Source organism: Aedes albopictus, chromosome 1, assembly GCF_035046485.1.
Source record: "Aedes albopictus strain Foshan chromosome 1, AalbF5, whole genome shotgun sequence".
Taxonomy (NCBI): domain Eukaryota; kingdom Metazoa; phylum Arthropoda; class Insecta; order Diptera; family Culicidae; genus Aedes; species Aedes albopictus.
In genome coordinates this window covers 94,812,695-94,832,447 of record NC_085136.1, presented here as the reverse complement: position 1 = coordinate 94,832,447, position 19,753 = coordinate 94,812,695, and the positions used below count along the sequence as shown (strand labels likewise).

General features: G+C 46.9%; 3 protein-coding genes across 3 annotated transcripts in view; 2 read left to right on the top strand and 1 right to left on the bottom strand.

The window, feature by feature from the left end:
- Positions 1–19,753, top strand: part of LOC109402049 (carbonic anhydrase-related protein 10) — a 451,175-nt gene that overhangs the window by 67,356 nt on the left and 364,066 nt on the right. The window lies entirely within an intron of this gene.
- LOC109431851 (uncharacterized) lies at positions 9,876–14,240 on the top strand. Its single transcript, XM_062854572.1, is given in 2 exon segments — positions 9,876–10,932; positions 12,491–14,240. Coding segments are annotated over 2 exon segments (2,421 nt in total). The 3' UTR covers positions 13,855–14,240.
- LOC134288749 (uncharacterized) lies at positions 15,476–18,649 on the bottom strand. The gene has a single exon (XM_062854566.1). It carries the CDS (start codon positions 18,647–18,649, stop codon positions 15,476–15,478), a length of 3,174 nt encoding a protein of 1,057 aa, XP_062710550.1.

Genomic DNA, 19,753 nt, shown 5'->3' with positions numbered 1-19,753 from the left:
CCAGTGTAAAAACCTGGACAAGATTGCCGACGCAGGAAAGCTCGCAGCCGCACTTAAACAGCAGTGCAAGGTAGATGTACTAAGTGCATTGATCCACCTGTGAAAGAACCCGGATGGCACACAGATTGCCACGTTCAAGCTCCTCGTAGGGGAGGCAAACAAGGTGATTGAAGTCGGCAAGATCAAGGTAGCTTGGGCAATGTGACCGCTCATCATATACGAGCCGCCAGTTGCGTGTTTGCTTTGAGAAAGGGCATAAGTCATGGGCGTGCAAAGGCCCCGACCGGAGCAAGCTCTGCAGGAAGTGTGGAGCAGAAGGCCATATCGCCAGGGAGTGCAACTCGGCACCAAAATGCCTGATTTGCATGAAGAACAAGGGCCCAAAGGCACGCGAGGAGGTCGAACCAACCGAAGATAATGCAGGATACACAATTAAACCTGAACCACTGTGAAGGCGCACAACAGTGTCTGTAGCTGTCCCCAACCACACCCAACCATCCCCCTCCCCCTCTCTGATAACGAGAACTGGATAGCGGATAAGGCCAAGCGAATGACGATCTGCATAAACCAGTCATTTCCCGATCCAGGAAATAACTTCAGGTCGCACGAGGACTTCGCAATATCGAAGATCAATGGGGTGTACTACTGTAGTTGTTATGCCCCACCCAGGTGGACGATAGATCAGTTCTCAGCAATGCTGGATGCGCCAACAAGTGCGTATTGGCGGGGACTTCAACGCCTGGGCGATCGAGGGGGTAGCCGATCGACTAACGCGAGAGGCTGGGCACTACTCGAAGCCATGGCGAGACTGAACGTGGATGTCGCGAACATAGGTGAACAAATGACCTACAGTAGGAACGGTGCAGCGTCCATCATTGACGTGACCTTTTGGATCTGGAGCCCGGGTCTAAACCCTAGCTCAGACTGGAGGGTCGACGCTGGGTACACGCACAGTGACCATCTGGCGGTACAATATAATGTAGAACAAGAGGTAGAACATGGAGGAAGGAGGCAACAGCCAAAGGTCATCGACAGTAGTCGAGGATGGCTGACCTCGCGTTTCGATAGGGTGGCATTTGTCGAGAGACAGGATAACACCGACGATCTGTCCAGTGGGATCTAGTCTGAACTCTGAGCCGTGCGGCGTGCGACGTCGCAATGCATAGGCTACCCAGAAATGGACGGAAACCAGTATACTGGTGGTGTCCAGAAATCCAGCTTGGAGGAGGATGCAGATAGCTTGTACAGATGAGGGTAAAGCGAAAAAAGGTGAGGCCTACAGGGTGGCTAAACTGGCACTGAACAAAAAGATTACGACACTAAATTGAGCGTGTTTAGAAAATCTCTGCCAGGCAGCCAATACGCGGGAGATGCCTACAAAGTAGTCATAGCCAAAATGAAGGGAGCGTCAGCACCCTCAGAACGCTCACCTGAGATGCTGCAGAGAATCGTGGCAACGTTGTTCCCGTGCCACGATATCATACCGTGGGCGAACGGGAATCCGCTATTGCGCGGTCGTCACGCTGGGCGTGAAGAATGCGTTCAACAGTGTCAGCTGAGCCGCCATCGAGTTTCAAGCTGCGGGGGTAAATTTGCTGCGACGAAAGGGTGTACACTGAAAGCTCATTTTATGGCATGAATTAGAGGTCAATTGTGCCTTAAAATTGAGAAGGGTATAAAAAAAGTATATTTGTATAATTGTGCATAAATTGAGTTAGGGCTTTAATGGGGAAACTTAGTTCACGAGAAAAGGTCTTGCTCCTCGGCATTTGAGATGCTGCCGTGAAGGTTTCCATGTGGATTCCAAGGAGATTCAGGGGCGTTCCAGATGGTTGATGCAGGGGATTTCAGGAGCCGGACAGGTTTCAATGGGATTGCGGGGATTTCAGGGCGTTTCGGTAATATTACGGAGTGTTTTGTCCAGGGGCCGGAACCTACCCTGTGATGATGGCAAACCACTACGATAACGACGACGACTATAACGATCATCCGAACTGCCGGATTCTTTTCTCCATGACAATGAGAACGACGAAACGTGGATTTTTCACGTTTTATTGCGTTTTATTGGGAGTGAACTACAGAACTAACAATGACTAGAACATGTTCAGCTTAAATACTATAGGTTAACAAAAACTCATATAAAACACTCATAGGATTCTTATACTCATGAACCGAATGGGTATTGGTATAGAAATACTATAGACAATAGTATGGATCACTTTGCCGAGGGGCTTTAGCTGGCTCCAGTGGGATATATTGAATAGCCAGAGCCCGAAGCCGATGGCGAGTTCAAACACGGAGGTTTTAGAGACGTTACAAGTGCTTCAAGGTTGAGTCAGGGGGAACTCACGAGCTTTTAAAGGGTGTCCCAAGAAACACACTTGTCACAAAAGAGTCACGGCGGCGCAGGTTTTTGTTGCGCAGAAGTCACTATGACTTACTTCTAGCAAGTAAGTATTTGTTTGTAAGAGAAGTAAGTCACAGTGACTTCTGAACAACAAAAACCTGCGCCGCCGTGACTCTTCTATGACAAGTGTGTTACTTGGGGTAACTAGGAGTTTCAGGGTTGATTTATTGGGGTTATGGGGGGGGGGGGGGGGTTCAGAGACGTTCCAAGGTATTTCAGGTTTCAGGTTTGAAAGCATTTTAGAGACGCTTCAATAGGTTTTCGGGGATATTTTAGGGGTTTTTAAAGAAATATTTTAACAGCGTTTCAAGGTGTTTCAGAGACATTTTGATAGGATGCTGATTTAGAGGGCGAGTCATAGCATTTCAAAAGCAACTAAAGAGGTTTCAACGATATTTTCGGATGGGGTATCAGGAGAATTTTTCGGTCGTTTAAAGGGGGTTTCAAGCGGTTTCAGGAACATTTTTGCAGCAGTTTTTGGTTGTGTAGAAATATCACTCTGAATTGAATAACTTATGTAGAAAGTTCTTCAACGAAAATCTGGGAACCGTATGAATGGTCCAAAGAGGCAATTGCTGGAAAAATCGCTGAAAGCAATCCTGAAAGACCGACGGGAATTTATGAAGAAAAGCCCCATTGAACCCCATGGAATCCCCATAAATACCTCTGAAAACCCCAAGAGTTACCCTGAAACGCCTTTGAAAACTCGTGGAGGCCCCCTGGGACACCCTGAAAGGCCCCGAAAAAAAAAACCTTCATTCCCCCCGGAGACCCCTGAATTCCCGTGAGACATCCTTGAGCACCTCTGAAAATCTCCTGAAAGTCCATCAGAGCCCATGCAACGTTCAACGTCCCTGAGACTCTCTGGAAAGCGTTTTAGATGCCATAAAGCACCCCAGCGGGGTTTCTGCAACCTTCAAGGACACCTCCTGAAGCACCATGGAGCTACCGGAGACCTTTTGAAACGCCCCTGAGAACTCTTGTAGCTCCATGGAACCCCTGAAACCCCATTACATGTCATAAAACGCCCCTGAAGCTACCTGACCCAGAGACCGCCTTAAACGCGCTCAAGATCTCCAGGAACCACTCTTAAACCCCTTGGGAGGTTCTGAAACGATCCTGCAACCTCCCTTTGCTCTCTCCCATAAAAGCCACAGTTACCGTCACTACTACATTTTCTTATGCCCTATATTGTTTCTGAAAAGCTTTCCTTTTCATGCAGGGCATAAATAGGTGCATAATTTAAAAAAACCTGCATAAAAAAAGAGTTTAGTGGAATTTGTCACTTTTACGATGCGACTGATTTGCTGCAGATATGGGGCCGTTCATAGACCACGTAGACTTTTTGGGGGGAGGGGGGGTCTGGCCAAAGTCTACGCTCCATACAAATTTCAAAATTTATGTATGGACAAAAGTCTACGAGGGGGGAGGGGGGGTCTGAGATGGCCAAATTTTGGTCTACGTGGTTTATGAACAGCCCCTATTATATTAGGGCCCATATAGCCGAGGCGGTAAACGCAAGGGTATTCAGCATGACCATGCTGAGGGTGACGGGCAGAGATGGCATAGATACACTGATAAACAGCTCTGCGTACACATCTTCAATAAAATGAGCGCTGCTCTCTTTTGCTACGATTGTGGACCGGCAACAAACACACATCGCTCAGCCGCAAAACTTTGCGTGAGAGTGCGAATGTGTAAGTTGCCACACCAGCTGCGCGAGACGTCGCAGAGCTCAACACGCAGAACTCGATGTACACAGCGCAACGAGTAACTTTCACGCAGCGACCGAAAAGACAAAAGAATTTTCACGCAGATTTGTGTAACACCGGATCAACACAAAAAATGTGCTGATCCGGTGTTACACAAATCTGCGTGAAAATTCTTTTGTCTTTTTGCTCGCTGCGTGAAAGTTACTCGTTGCGCTGTGTTGTTTCATTTAAGGGTGAAACTTCGTCTGCGTGAGCTTTGCTCATTTCTAGGAATGTGCTACACATCTGCGCTGACTGAGCTGCAAGTTGTAGGTTCTCGGCAGTACAGAGTAGCGCAGCGCTGTGATGTGAGCTATGTGTTGGACTGTACTTTCTCTTGCTTTCCTGCGCTCACCGTCGTGCGCGATGCGACAACGATGCCGAGCGCGTTCAGTCGGACCACGCAGAAGATAACTCTTCACACGTACTCTTTCTCATCATGCAGGCTGTGTGTAATGTGTATTTTTTTATCTTCTCACTTAGCGCTCTGAGGTGTATGCCATCTCTGGTGACGGGTTCGATTCCCGGTCGGTCCAGGATCTTTTCGTAAAGGAAATTTCCTTGACTTCCTTGGGCATAGAGTATCTTCGTGCCTGCCACACGATATACACATGCAAAATGGTCATTGGCAGAGGAAGCTCTCAGTTAATAACTGTGGAAGTGCTCATAGAACACTAAGCTGAGAAGCAGGCTTTGTCCCAGTGAGGACGTTACGCCAAGAAGAGGAGAGGAGGATTATGTGATATCACAAGCTTGTTTTTTTTTTTGCTGTTTGCAATATCAATAATTATAATTATCTATGAATTTCGGCTTCGCATTATCTATGAATTTCGGCTTCGCATTTTTTCGTGAACAATCTGCACATACGCGCTCATCAGAATTCTGACGAAACCATAGCGAGATGCAAAAAAAAATCACCCTTCAACTGCTGTATCCACCGACGACGGGTCTCCCGATGACCTTTAGGAGCATACCAGAACTGGGCTAGCCTTGTTTCAGTCCAACAAATGATGGAACTTTCAATTCAGTGCAGCATCAGCAGCGTGCGGTGCATTCTATCTATGCATGAGCTTCGCAAACAGTATAGCACACGTCCAGCAGCCATGTGTGAAAATGAACTATTTGAAGTCGAACTCTTATTCCGAGGCAGCGGCCGGCGGATCAAGAGAGCTTCATCAATCATTCGCTGGATTCTGACACTTTGGGAGTTAGAGCTTGGCTGAAAACTCGGCTGAATGGCGGATGGGTTTTTATGCTTTTGAAAGTAGGAATTTTCTAGACAATAATTGGAAGTATTTGCGTCTGGGTTGTCAAAAAATGAATAATAATGGTGTGTGTGGGGGTTTAACAAGTGAACTATGTAAGCATTTCTCTTTATCCGAAGTAAGTGTGTTTTTACAATGAACTTGCTGAGAGCTCTGATGTCAAGTTTAAAAAATAAAAAATAAAAATGATTTTACAAAGCATTATTGTCCCTGTATAAGAGGAATACTGGACCAAATCTGCTTTTGCTTTGAATTTGTTGGTACTTGTCATCAAAGGTGATGTTTCTACTATGTGGACTAAAAATTCCTCACCACAAAGTGTCCATTAATCGAACAACCTTTAACTGGCGTTCAACAAAATTTTCATTACAACATTCCCGTTCGATAATAAATCAATCTCCGAGTTCCATTCAATTTTCATCCCTGAACCATCACCGACGTTCTCGAATGCAACCACCGTCGAAATAACGAATGTCTAGAAAAATAAAGAGTCAAATGCTAATTTGATGTTATCCATACACAAGCGAAACTTTTCCCATCGCAAACAATCTAGGCAACATATTGTGCTGAAATCGTCGTTCTTCGTCGAAGGCGAAGGCTAGGACGGAGGGCGGCGGGATAGGGCGCTCATTTTCATATTATTATAACACAAATAACAAATTTCATTCCATTTCTCGTCATTCAATCCCTCTACTCGGAGGCTGCTAAAGTTGAATCTAACGTCCTAGAAGAAGAGCATTCCACTCTCGTTCGCGCTCGTTGTTCGAAAGCAGGAGATTCCTTCTTGTCACAAATAGGCATCCTACACACGATCCGGTGGCTGCCACACAGCCAGCAGTTTGCTGCTGCCTATTTACGCCTTTTCAAGGCTCGACTTCTAGCCAGGCCAGACCAGGATATATCAGATGGCTCTCATTCCCAACATCGTTGACGGTACCTACTGACTGTCGGCATCGTCAGTTTTCCTGTCAAGCCCCTGTGAATGTGTCGTTTTTTTTCGTCATATCATTATTTGGATTCTGATTTGAGAAAGTCGCTCTGCTTCCGGCTGACTGTATCCTCGTGGGCAGTGATTCTCAAACTTGGAAAGCTTTTCAGATCCTCAAATCTTGATACTCTCAACAAATCAGGATTGCTTGCCGGGCGATCCTGTGTGACCATATTGTCACGTTCCGTATCATCTTGGAGCAAATCGATAAATCAATAATCCAAAAGCATTTCTTCCTCGTGGTTAATAATTACGAAAAAACTTTCGACAGCCTCAATCGCAAAAATAAATTCATCGGCATCATTGAAGAACAGTACGAGGCATTTACGTGCCCAACGGCCTTGGCCGTGGCTTGGCAGCCCATTATCATGGAACACCTATAAGGGGCTGTCCATAAACCACGTGGTCATGAGGGGGGGGGGGGGGGGGGGTTCGGCCTATGAGCATTTTGCATGGACGAATAAAAAATTTTGTATGGACAAATGACCACGCGGGGGGGGTTGAGAAATCCCAAAAAAATGACCACGTGGTTTATGGACAGCCCCTAAGCAGCTTTGAACTAGCTTCAAATTTTCAACTCAAACGTGAAATATGTGCCAATGTGAGCCAGTGAAACCTGGTGTGTATCAGTGGAGAACACTTAAAGTCTGCAGGTCTCAATAAAGATGGCGGGCAATCGGCCAGGATGGAGATCTTTAAATTCGGCCCTATGCACCACCATGGGTACCCAGGACTGAAACCATCCACTTCGGCGTAACATTTTCACTCGCTTCACACTTCGGAGATTATCACTACACTCTGGGCTGCCTAGTAATAATCTTCTTGTTACTAGAGCATCAGCAAATCTATAGTATCGCTGAGTGTCAGCTTCTACAGAAAACAGTACTAGCGTACAACACTGCTAAGGTCATTTCCAGCAAACTGTTGGACGAGATACAGGTGGAAAGTGCATCGTCCGTCTACTGCTGCGAGAGAATATTTTACCACAACTAGCACTTCGTCGTCGCCTCCAGTCTTTGGAGAAGAAATTCACTGTCGATGAAGGCCTCCGTGTTGCCAACAACGAGTTCCCGAAATGGTACGAAAGTCTCATCATGCCATCCATATCATTCTGAGAGTTCCACTAGGAAGACACGAGTACTGTCCAAGTTTAATATGCTTATTGCTCAACTAAGTTTTGTTCGTTGGAAGAACAGTGCAGCTAGCTCTATACTCTACCGTCATCAACATTCGTCTTCCTCGGTACACAGCTACTGCTGGAAATTCTGAGCAAGGCTGCTGGGAAGGACGAGATCCCGGTCGAACTTCTTTAACACGGAAGTGAGCAGCTACTCGCAGAAAAATGGCGCTTGTTTAAAACAATAAAACGCATGGTTGATTTTCAAACTGAGAATTTACTTATTTCAAAGTTATATTTAATTGTTTTCATTTGGAGTTTATCGATAAAAACAGTTTTTCCACTTATGATCAGGTTTTGATGTGATTTACTCCAATGTGCGACAGTCTAAAAATAGATTTCCGAGCTGCCGCAGTTGCTGCCGTCACCAACACAATCACATTCCGCCCAAGTAACAATTATACTTTTGTGGCAATCCTGAAGTAATTTCCAAGATTGAATAATAAAACTTAGCAATAAAGCTCTTTGTTCTGCAAATCCGAGATAAAATAGGTATAAAATATCCATAAGACTAATCTGGCCCACTCTTCAGGAGATCTTCAAGACTGGTTTTGAAGACTGCTTTGAAACTAGTTGTATTTATGTACTAACACTGATGATTGATTATAAGAACTTCATAAAACTTTAACAAGAATAGCTTGAAGCATGTTGATCTTTTAGCTGTCTTTATCAAAAGTACTAATAGTGCATGATAAATGAAATCTTTTACCTCAGCATTATGCAGATGCGAACTAAGTTTGTTTCATGGATGAAATGTTAATTGAACTGCGAATTAATTTTCATCAAATTGCTAATGGCTAATGCATCAAAATTGCCTGACAGATCATTGATGACAGGTGTTCGCGCCCGCCGCGGTTTACTTTTCGGACACTTGATAACAAACTCGTAATTTCTGATCGAAACACCGTTTATTACGCAAACACTGATTTACTTTTATTGCGAAACGAAAAGAGGAGATGTTTCCTCCGCGGCGGTTTATTTGGACTGATTTACAAACAGCTGATTTGTTTATCTGCTACCTACTCTACTCATCGCTTATGTATTACGCAGCCGGCGATACGATCGCCAGCTGCAGGTATATAAAGGAAGAGCGAACCGGTTGGAGAGTAGCAAATATTTTTTGGAGAAGAATAGGGGTGCTCAAAAAACTCTAGTGTCGAAAACTATTTCTTCTCTCGCTCCAACATATGCCGGCCGCCTTGGAATCTCTGATTACAATTACCTATCCTATTCTAACATAAGCGCACACAATTTGAATTTGTTTTGATCAGACGGATCGAAACCAAAAGGCTATGTACTTAGCAAAATAGAGCAAAACAATTCATTATATATCTGGAGCCGACTCGCACTACTGACCTAGTTTCTGTGGTTGACTTGAATGTCAACAGTTTTGACCTACATTCGAATAGTTTCGATTTCGATGTTGCTTCAATCTGCTGCTGGTGCTATCACGGACGTGGAAAACGGAGGCGACGACGTTGGAAGAACATTTTTTCGAAGCTGAAGAGATTCAGAAGGCTGCAATCATGTAAGTAGGAGTGCCGGATGCTTACTTCGCCGATCGGATCGGGTTTTCTGGTGCTGGCCGCAAGTCGCTGAAAAATATGAAAGGGTGCTTTTTTACCTTTATAATCAAAATATGAAGCGACTTGCCTGGAACGGAGGCCAACTTGGCCTCCGTGTGCGCCGGGTGGCACAGATAAATCCTTTCCGCATCGGGTGATCGGTTCTGCTGGGCTAGATGATCGGTAACGAATACTTCTTTCAGGTTCTGCTTCTATGTTTACCCCGATGGACGTTTGGCGTTTCGCCGGCGGGAAATGCTAACTGGAGTATGTCGAAGGGATTTCAAATGATATTGGCTGGGCTGCGGCGACGGAATATCGCCCTGGACGGTTGGATGTCGTCGGAATGGAGAATGACGGAACTGTGACGACGGATTGACACACTGAACAACGGGATCAAGCGGGATACCGTTGGTACGAATGGATGTTGCAACCACGGCGACGGATTGTCGCGCTGGAACGGCAAGATGCCGTCGGAACATTGATTGTTGGTGGAGATTGTTTGAATATAGTTGCTGGAAGAGATGAGAGGGTGCTTTTTAATCTTGTTAATCGAATTCAGTTCGTATTCAAGCGCCGGTGTGAATAGACGTGCTACTGTGCAGAAGCGTTTATTTGGTGTTCAACTGAATCGTTTTTTATTGTTTCGGCCGGTGCTCGGCTGCCTATTGTAGTGTTGACCTTGAGTCAGTTCATCGTTATCGGTTCGGAAAAAAAGCAAAATGGAATCTCGAAATGTACACGCCAACTGTGTCAAGGTCCAGTTCGGGCAACAATCGAAAATGCCATCGGACAAGGAGGTTTTTGCCTTCTTTCGAAAGCGTGGATGGGCTCCGGAATCCCTGAGTGCTATGTTCCGTGAGCCCAGGGAGTACAGCGTATACGTGAAGTTTCAGTCTGAGGAGTTCATGAAAGCAGCGCTGCTGAAGTGTCCGCCGACGGACACATTCGCTTATGACAACGGTGAGACGGCACAGGTGTCATTTGCTACGGCCAGGGGCGACTTCCGATATGTGCGCCTTTTTGGGCTGCCAATCGAAGTTGACGAGAAGCACGTGGGAAACGTGCTGTCCAAGTACGGTAAGATCCATCACATGGTTCGGGAACGGTACGGGCAGGATACAGGGTATCCAATACTCAACGGTGTGCGTGGTGCACATATGGAGATTTCCACCGCCATTCCTCCTCAGCTCCACGTGCAACACTTCCAAGTTCGCGTGTTTTACGAGGGTATGCAGAACAAATGTTTCGTCTGCGGCAGTCCGGAGCATGTTAAGGTGAACTGTCCCAAGAGAGCTTCTGTCGCTAACCGTCTGAGGCATAGCGAAGCAGGCTCCACATCCTATGCTGGAGTGTTAACAGGAGGATTTGTAAATCAGCGGCCATCTCCATCCGACGACGGTCGGGACAAATCTAAGCAAGGGAGCGAAGCTCGTGAGGAAGTGGCGGCAGCTGCTAAGGAGCCAAGTGTGCCCACACTAACCGAAGCGTCGGACGGGGTGCAAGTGACATCGTTTCAAGGAACCAACGAATCTGGGACGCAGGTGCCAGTTCCAGCGGCGCGCACTCATCTTGAGCAAATCGAGTCAGAGGGGAGTGCGAAAGTGCAGCAAATGGAAGGAGCAGAATGGAGTACAGCGAAGAAGCGAGGGCGCAAGTCGCGAGTAGACGAGTCCGCAGCGGCCAACGTTTCAGATTCATCAGAACCCGAAACTCCGAAACAACGTTTGCTGGAGAAGCAATCAGTGCGCACGCGATCACGAAGTCAACGCAACCAGAGTAAGTGAAGCTAATATTGTAAAACTGTGAAATGAACTATTCGATGAACATTGCTACTCTCAATTTGAATAGCGTCAACACAGACGTTAACAAATTGATATTCAAAGATTTTGTCAAAAACTATGATATTGATATACTGTTTTTACAAGAGGTTGTTTTTGAAAATTTTTCGTTTCTTGGATCACATAACGCTCTTATAAATATAAGTGAGGATAGGAAAGGAACAGGTATTTTAGTGAAGAAGAATTTAAGCTATAGTTCTCAGATATTTGATTCGTCCGGTAGGATAACATCAGTCGTTATAAATGGGATTAACTTTATAAATGTATATGCCCACTCCGGGACGAATAAGAAAAAAGAAAGGGATGACCTGTTCCTAAACCAAATGACAATGCACATTAGCAAAACCAATTGTGTGTGAATACTCAGTTTTAGTAGGAGACTTCAATTGTATATTAGATCCAAATGATTCGACCAGCTCTGTAAAGAATTACTCGAACGGCCTTCGTAGTCTAGAGTTCATCAGCTAAAAGACATTGCGCAACAGCTCCATCTAGAGAAGTTCACTTTTTATCGTGCCGACTGTGCTTCTCGGTTAGATCGATATTACGGACCACAGGCTTTCGTGTCTCGGGTCCGTGATGTGAAAACTATAGCGGTACCGTGTTCAGATCATCATTCAGTGCTATTGAAATTGTCCGTTCAGCAACAAGATCTCAATACTAGAGGAAGAGGATATTGGAAAATCGATTCGACACTACTGTCGGTACCAGAGGTTAGTCAAGCGTTCAAAAATCAGTATCAGCAGTTAAGGGGTAGATTGGAATATATGGATCTCAGCTCGTGGTGGAACCACGCTTTCAAAGCCAAAGTGCGTAGCTTCTACAAGGGTGAATCGTGGCGTTCTTATCAGGCAGAGCAGTGTCAGAAGAATGTACTGTACTCTCGATATCAGGATCTGATCAACAGAAGACTGCAGGGAGAAGATGTTGCTGAGGAAATCAAGATGGTAAGGAATCTTTTGATGGAACAAGAAGACGCCCGTCTCAAACGTCTCCAGTCGAAAATTTCAGAATCATCGCTTATGGAAGGAGAAAGAATGAATGTCTACCAGGTGTCCAAACATTTGCATAACCACCTAACACCTGTGATTCAATCTGCGGGAGTAGGTGGTTTGCAAAATAACCGTCCATCGTTGACCGAAGTACACAGCTATTATACCGAAATCTTTGCGGAAAAACAACTACCAATGACCGTTCAAGCAGAAACCCCAATCAACTACATCACAAACACGTTAGATGTAGAAGATGCAACTGGACTGACTCGACCAATTACAGAGGAAGAAATTTTGCTCACTCTAAAACAGTGCACGAAAAAGAAATCTCCTGGACCAGACGGTCTAACATACGAATTTTACCTAGAACATTTTGACCTTCTTAAACATGACATGTTACAATTGTTTAATTCGTACTTGAGTGGTCAGTCGACTCCACCGAAAGATTTCTCCGCCGGAATAGTCATCATGATTCCAAAAAAGGGAATGTTCCAACATTGCAAGATCACCGTCCTATTAGTCTATTAAACACGGACTACAAACTGTTTACAAAAATTCTTTCGAAACGGATTGCGCTGGTTTTGGATCGGTTATTGGGCCCAGGACAATGTGCAACCGTGGATGGCAGATCCTGTACAGACAACCTCAAGGACATCAGGCGTCTTGTGACACGTTCGGTTGAGTCCAAACGTTTCAAAGGATTTCTACTTAGTGTAGATCTAGAAAGAGCTTTCGACAACGTGGATCACGCTTTCTTGTAGAAAGTGCTCGAAAAATTTAGTTTCCCAGCTGGTTTTATACAATGTCTAAAATCTTTGTACAATAAAGCTACCTCCAAAATTCTTTTGCACGGGTTTTTAACACCAGAGGTCAAAATACAATCCTCGGTACGGCAAGGATGCCCGCTCAGTATGATCCTTTTCGTGCTTTACGTCGAGCCTTTGATAAGGAACTTACATGCTAGCTCCAGTGGTGTTCTGGTTTACGGAAAATTCCTGAAAGTGATAGCATATGCCGACGACATTACTATTTTTGTCAGAGGCCAGGACGAGCTGGATTTGGTTATGCAAATCATAGAATCGTTCACTCAACATGCAAGAATACGGGTGAACCTACAAAAATCATCTTTTTTGAGGATCAACAATGCAAGATCTGGTCCACAGAAAGTACGTGAGGTGGATGAGCTGACAATTCTGGGTGTCATTTTTGCTGGATGTTGGTCGAAGGTCATCGATAAGAACTATTCAAAGCTAATTAGGAGCATCCAGTTTCGCCTGCTGACAAACGCACAAAGAAACTTAAACATTTTGGAACGTGTGTGGATTCTGAATACGTTTGTACTCTCCAAATTGTGGTACATTGCACAAGTTTTTCCGCCAAAGAATTGCCATTTGGCCAAAATCAAAAGCATGGTCGGAAATTTTCTATGGAGTGGATCTGTTTTCAGAGTGGCTAGAGATCAGCTCTATCTAGATCACAGTAGAGGCGGTCTGCGTTTGGTTGATCCGGAATCTAAATGCAAAGCTCTTTTTGTGAAGAACATTTTGAACCTGCGTAATGATGTAGCTGAGGAGAAGTATTTGCTGGATATTCCTAATAATGGACGCCTGACGAGAAATGCAAAAGAGTGGATTGAACTTGCGCGATTGATTGACCAGGAAGCCAACCCAGAAGCTCAATCGTGCAAGCAATTATATTACAAGTTCCTCAGAAGTTGCGAGATTTCAGTGAGGGTTGAAGACCATTTTCCGGATGAAGATTGGTTCACCCTTTGGAAAAATACGAGCTACAACTTTCTCTGCTCCGAGGACAGATCCAACATATTTCTACTGTTGAATGATGTTATAGCGAAAAAAAAAAACTATTGATGTATAAGATAGGGAGACTTTCTGATGGAAATTGTGAAAGTTGTGGTGTACCTGACTCAAATTTGCACCGTGTGACAGAGTGTAATAGAACCAAAGAGATACGGCAGTGGACGGAACAAATATTGAAAAATAGGCTTAGAGTAAACTTTTCAAGAATAGATGAAATTTTGAATTGGTCGATTGACGAAAATGATCTTCAGCAAAAAGCAGCATTATGGTTAGCAATGCATTGCATCAGTTGGAGTGTAAAAGTAAAAAGAAATAGTTTGTTTTGTTTTCAAAAGAGCATTAGGGAAATAAGATGGACAAACAGGAGAACATTTGCGGTTAATTTCGGTAATAACTTGAACATTTGTTAGAATAAGGTAGTTTTAAGTAAGTTTTGTAATGAATATGAACAATCAATAATAAAAAAAAAAAAAAAAAAAAAATTACAAAACGACTTCCCTGGAACGGAGGCCTACGGGCCTCCGCGGGTACCGGATGGTACCGATGTCCCTCTCACTCTCGTATTGGATAAACGCGTCGTTGATTTAGGGTTGATACTAAGGTGCTGGGCGGAACTTCACTGGATCTGCGGACTGGCTGCAACTACGACGGGTTGTCGCACTGGGACGGTAGTGTGCCGTCGGAACTAGGGACTGCGGCGACGAATTGTCGCACACGGACGGAATCGATGTTGGAACTGGTTATTGCTTGATCGGCGGCGATGGGATTCGTCGCACTTGGACGGGACTGCCGCGTATGAACGGGAATGATGTCGGAACTTGTGGCTGCGGATCTGCAGCGACGGGATTCGTCGCGCTTGGACGGGATTGCCGTCGGTACTGATGACTGCGAAACTGCAACGACGGGTTGTCGTGCTGGGATGGCACTGCCATCGGAACTGGTAACTGCGGAACTGCAACGACGGATTGTCGTGCTGGGATGGCAGGTTGCCATCGGAACTTCGACTGCTCGGATGATTCATTTCGGTGGTGATGTTACATGATGATCGCTATCGCTGGAACAGATGAGAGGGTGCTTTTTTACCTTTATAATCAATTGAAAAAAGGACTTGCCTGGAACGGAGGCCATCGTGGCCTCCGCGGACGCCGGCTGGCATCGGAATCCCTCTCACTGCTCACGCTTCGATGACTTTCCGTTCTAGGTGTTACCTGCGGGCTTCCATTGGGTTGGGTTTCCTACGCTGTAGTGATCGCCGATCAGGCTGGCCAAGCTTAATGACGACCGCTCGTAGTTCACCGAGGACGAATGCGCGCAATCTTCCTCTTCCCACTATTGCTGCAGGTTACCTCGAAATAGTCAAAGGTGGTACCAAATATAGTACGGAACTAACGGGGCGCCGGAGCACTGGCATTGGACGCCGCTGAAGATTCATGCTGAACGAACTTCATTCCATGCAACATCTGACCACCACCGAAACAATACAGACCTCGACTGACAGGGGGTACGCTAGGCGAGCTCGATTGGTCGGTTGGAGACTGCTCCGGATTACCGGAGCCAAGGGCGATCGTGACTGGGAAAAATGAGCGGGTTACTTTTTGGAAAATTACAATGTACAAACTACTTAACTGGTGTGCGGAGGCCGATGGATTCGACCTCCGCCGGTGGAGGAGACCTAGTTCTCCCCATTCGACGATGCAAAATTGTCACGGATGGGCAGAACGCAGATCTTAGATACTGCTCTGCGGTAGCTGCCGTCTTTGGTCTTGACTGCTACGACCCGCACATTCCCGTTTTCGCCAGTGTGAACGTCTATCACCCGGCCGAGCTGCCACTTCAGAGGCGGTCGTTCTTCACCCTTTAGGACCATCATGGTCCCTACTGCGACGTTGTTCCGACGTACAGTCCAAGTCGTCCGATTGTGTAGTTCCGTAAGGTACAGCTTGGACCAGTTTTCCCACAACTGATATGCGTACCGCTGAGCTTTCTGATAGGCTGAGCGCCGATTCTTGATTGACGCGTGTCGAAACCGGCCGCCAACACACAGTACCCCGAGTTGTGGCTTCAGATCTGGGAACTTCGACGATTCTCTCTCTCTAGTTTGCGACTTGAAGCGGAAATGTAAAATCCATGTTTTGATGTGCTGGAGGTCGCTGAACGATGATCGGAGGCTGAAGATATCGCTTGGTTCGATGACTGGAAGTGCTGCAGATACGCTCTTGACTTCGAGATCCACCGGATCGAAATCGTCTTCGCTGATCGGTGGGGTTGATGGCCAGTTGCACTCGTCCGACCTCAGCCAATGCGGTCCACTGAACCAGAGCGATCTGTACTGCAACTGTACTGGATCCATTCCACCGGAAATGATATCCGCCGGATTTTGCAGTCCAGCAACATGGTTCCAGACGCCGTCCTTCGTGATCTGCTGAATCTCCGAAACCCTTGCGATGAACTGCTTCCATCTTGACGGCGACGACGATAGCCAACACTTGACGATGGTTGAGTCCGTCCAGAAGAAGCACCTTGCACGTTTGCTAAGGCTGCTCACGACCTTTTCGAAGAGGTGGGCCAACAGCAAAGCAGACGATAGCTTGAACCGTGGGGTCGATAGACGCCTGTTCCCCCTTTTCAGGTTGTCGAGTGGAGCAACTCGTGATTTCGCCGTCAGCAACCTCACACACCTCCCCCGTTTCGGAGATTTCCTGCACGTAGAAACAAGCACCTTGTTTGACGCGTCGCAGAAGCATTGTAGTTCAACGGCAATAGCTTGATCGCAGGTTCCTATCCAACGGGGAACAGTTAGGTCTTCTAATCCAGCTAGACTGCGGCTGTACTCCTGCCTTTGCTCCTGCAACTTGGGACTCAGAGGGTCATCCGTGGAGCAGACGAAGGTCAAAGATGGCGATCCGACAGGGTGATCAGGTATCTTGCCGGACACGATCCAGCCAAACTCGGTGTTCTGGAGTGTGGGACCATCTTCAGTCGCCTTGTGTCGCTCGTTTCGAAGCAGGTCCATGTAGTACTCTGCTCCGATTATGATATCTACCGGTCCTGGCTCGTGGAAACGCGGATCGGCGAGATGGACTGCTTCGGGAAGGTTCCATCCGCTAATGCTACAACTGGCTGTCGGTAGCGAAACAGTCAGCTGCGGGAGAACATTGAAATGCATCTCTTGCGAGAATGCCGACATGCCCTCCAACCTTGGCCGAACTACAGCGCTGACGATTTTCGTCGACGTGCTGATCGACGAACCGATTCCTTGAACGGAGAGAAGTGATGGCGACGCGTGGAAATGCATTCTGCTGGAGAACTCTTTCGTCATCAGGCAGTGCTGGGAGCACGAATCCAGCAGGGCTCGTGCTAGCATGGTATTGCCGTGACGATCTTGAACTTTGACAAGGGCGGTGGAGAGCAGAATGTTGCGTATGGGAGTAACTGGGAGTGCAATGTGTGTTTGGGTGGTGGATGTGGCAGTGTTGGTGGCTGGTGACTGAGTGCTCGGTCGTTGAGAGTTGCTGGGTGTAGTGTAGCTAGCGTTTGATGTCTGTGGTCTCGGGTTCGGTCTTGGTTGCGGGGATTGTGGCTGTTGTCTGGTTTGTGTCGGAGGATTTGACTGCGATTGTGGAACGGAGGATCGGATTGGTGCTCCATGCAGAAGAGTGTGGTGCTTCTGCTGGCAGTGACGACAGGTTCCCTTGTCGCAGTATCGGGCCCAATGGCCAAGGCTGAGACAATTCCGACACAGCTTTGCCTTGAACACCACTTCGAGGCGCTCAGCAACTTGTAACCGCTGGAACTTGCCACAGACGAAGGCGGAATGCCACGAATCTCCGAAGAATGGGCACTTTCTCATTAGATTCACGGTGGTATGGCACACGGATGGCTTCGATGAGCGATAATCGGAACTGCTTGGCTTCGAACTCACGGGAGCGACGGATTGCAGTACTGCACAATGGCTGCGTAGGAATGCGAGCATGTTCTGGTACGTTGGCACGTCTTTGGAGTTATGGTGCGTTTCCCACTGCCGTAACGTAGCAGGATCCAGCCGGGAATACACCATGTAGGCCAGAATTGTGCTCCACGCAGCGGTGTCTTCTCCAATCTTCTGCAGCATCTGGAGGTTCTTCTCGAACCCGCTCATGAGGTTGCTCAAGCCATCGTAGCTCTCGCGTTTCATGCCTTCCACGGCGAAAAGAGCATCGAGGTGGGCTTTCACTATGAGCTTCTTATTCTCGTAGCGAGATTCCAGCGCCTTCCAAGCCACGCTATAGTTTGCAGCTGAAAGCTCTACAGCCTCGATCTCTTGCAACGCTTCTCCGGAAAGAGTTGACTTCAAATAGCTGAACCTGTCCATGTCGTTGAGTTGCTTGTTCTCATGGATCAAGCTGCAAAAGCTGTCTCGGAACGGGACCCACTCCTTAATCCTCCCACCAAACGACGGAAGGCGAATCTCTGGTAGCTTCACCTTTGAAAAAGAGGATTCAGACCGGTCACCAGGTTGACCGATTCCGAATGTCGTCGCGGTTGGTAGTGGGGTAGCTCGCTTCGATGTGAGACTGGCCTTCAGACGAAAATACCGCTCCTCGAACTCGGTAAGTGCCGCCAGGTTGGCCTTTTCACGCAATCGTACATCCTTGTCGTCCTCATCTTCAGCGGTTTCGTCCGTTAGCAGCTCAATTTGTTCACGAATTCGGTAGAACTCCTTGCAGATTGACTCCAGGGCATCTAGGCGCACTGCAAGTTGTGCTTCGTCCTGGGTGGGATTGTACCTCCGCGCGAAAGTCTCCAATCCTTCCAGAGTATTCAGCACACGTTGCTCACTCTTAACAAGGGCACGTAGATCGGCCATTGCTAACTATTAAACCACGGCACTGCACTGCGATTAACTGCGTAAGCGCAATTAATCAAATTTGAACACTGCACAGCACTTGCACTTGCACCGGAATTTACTCACGATCGACTCGACGTTCCACAAAATTCGCGACCTCAAGAGACAGATTGACTGCTCGACGACTAGTAAACGGCAGCGAGGGGATAACGACCAGAGTGAACCAAACAAACCAACAAATCCAGCAAACACCGAGACAAAAAACGACTAGCGGACACCTCAGGGCTATGCTCCAAATCAAGAAAGGCAACTCTCATGCACTTCAATCATTTATTTCCACCAGAAGCCACATGCAACAATCCACCCAACATGCACTATACTTCCCAAAAGATGTCCTCCGTTCTGCTGGGCTCCTTCGCTTCGACGATTGCGCCTTGGGTCCGTCCTATTGATCGTCCAAGATGTCCTCGCCTTCAGGTGCGCTCTTGCTCGCGATGGCGCCGCGTCTCCCTGGCTGGTTATCGCACAAACCTTCGCGCCACAGCTGCAGCGATGGCGCCGGAAACATTCACTGGCACTGGCCAGACTTTTCTTCAATTAACACTCAACACCGGCGAGAATGCCTTCCGCCCGCAATCTTCCGAACCGTGCAAATTTATTGCCGACGGCTTTCGCGCACTGATAGTCTGTTTGTCCTTTATCGCACTGCGCTGCTGCACTGACAAACAGCGGCTCACTTCTCTTCACTGGGGATTGCCGGGTTCCCACACGGAACCGCACACAAGTGTCCTTTTTCACAGATCCGGTTCGAAGGACCAAAATGTTCGCGCCCGCCGCGGTTTACTTTTCGGACACTTGATAACAAACTCGTAATTTCTGATCGAAACACCGTTTATTACGCAAACACTGATTTACTTTTATTGCGAAACGAAAAGAGGAGATGTTTCCTCCGCGGCGGTTTATTTGGACTGATTTAAAAACAGCTGATTTGTTTATCTGCTACCTACTCTACTCATCGCTTATGTATTACGCAGCCGGCGATACGATCGCCAGCTGCAGGTATATAAAGGAAGAGCGAACCGGTTGGAGAGTAGCAAATATGTTTTGGAGAAGAATAGGGGTGCT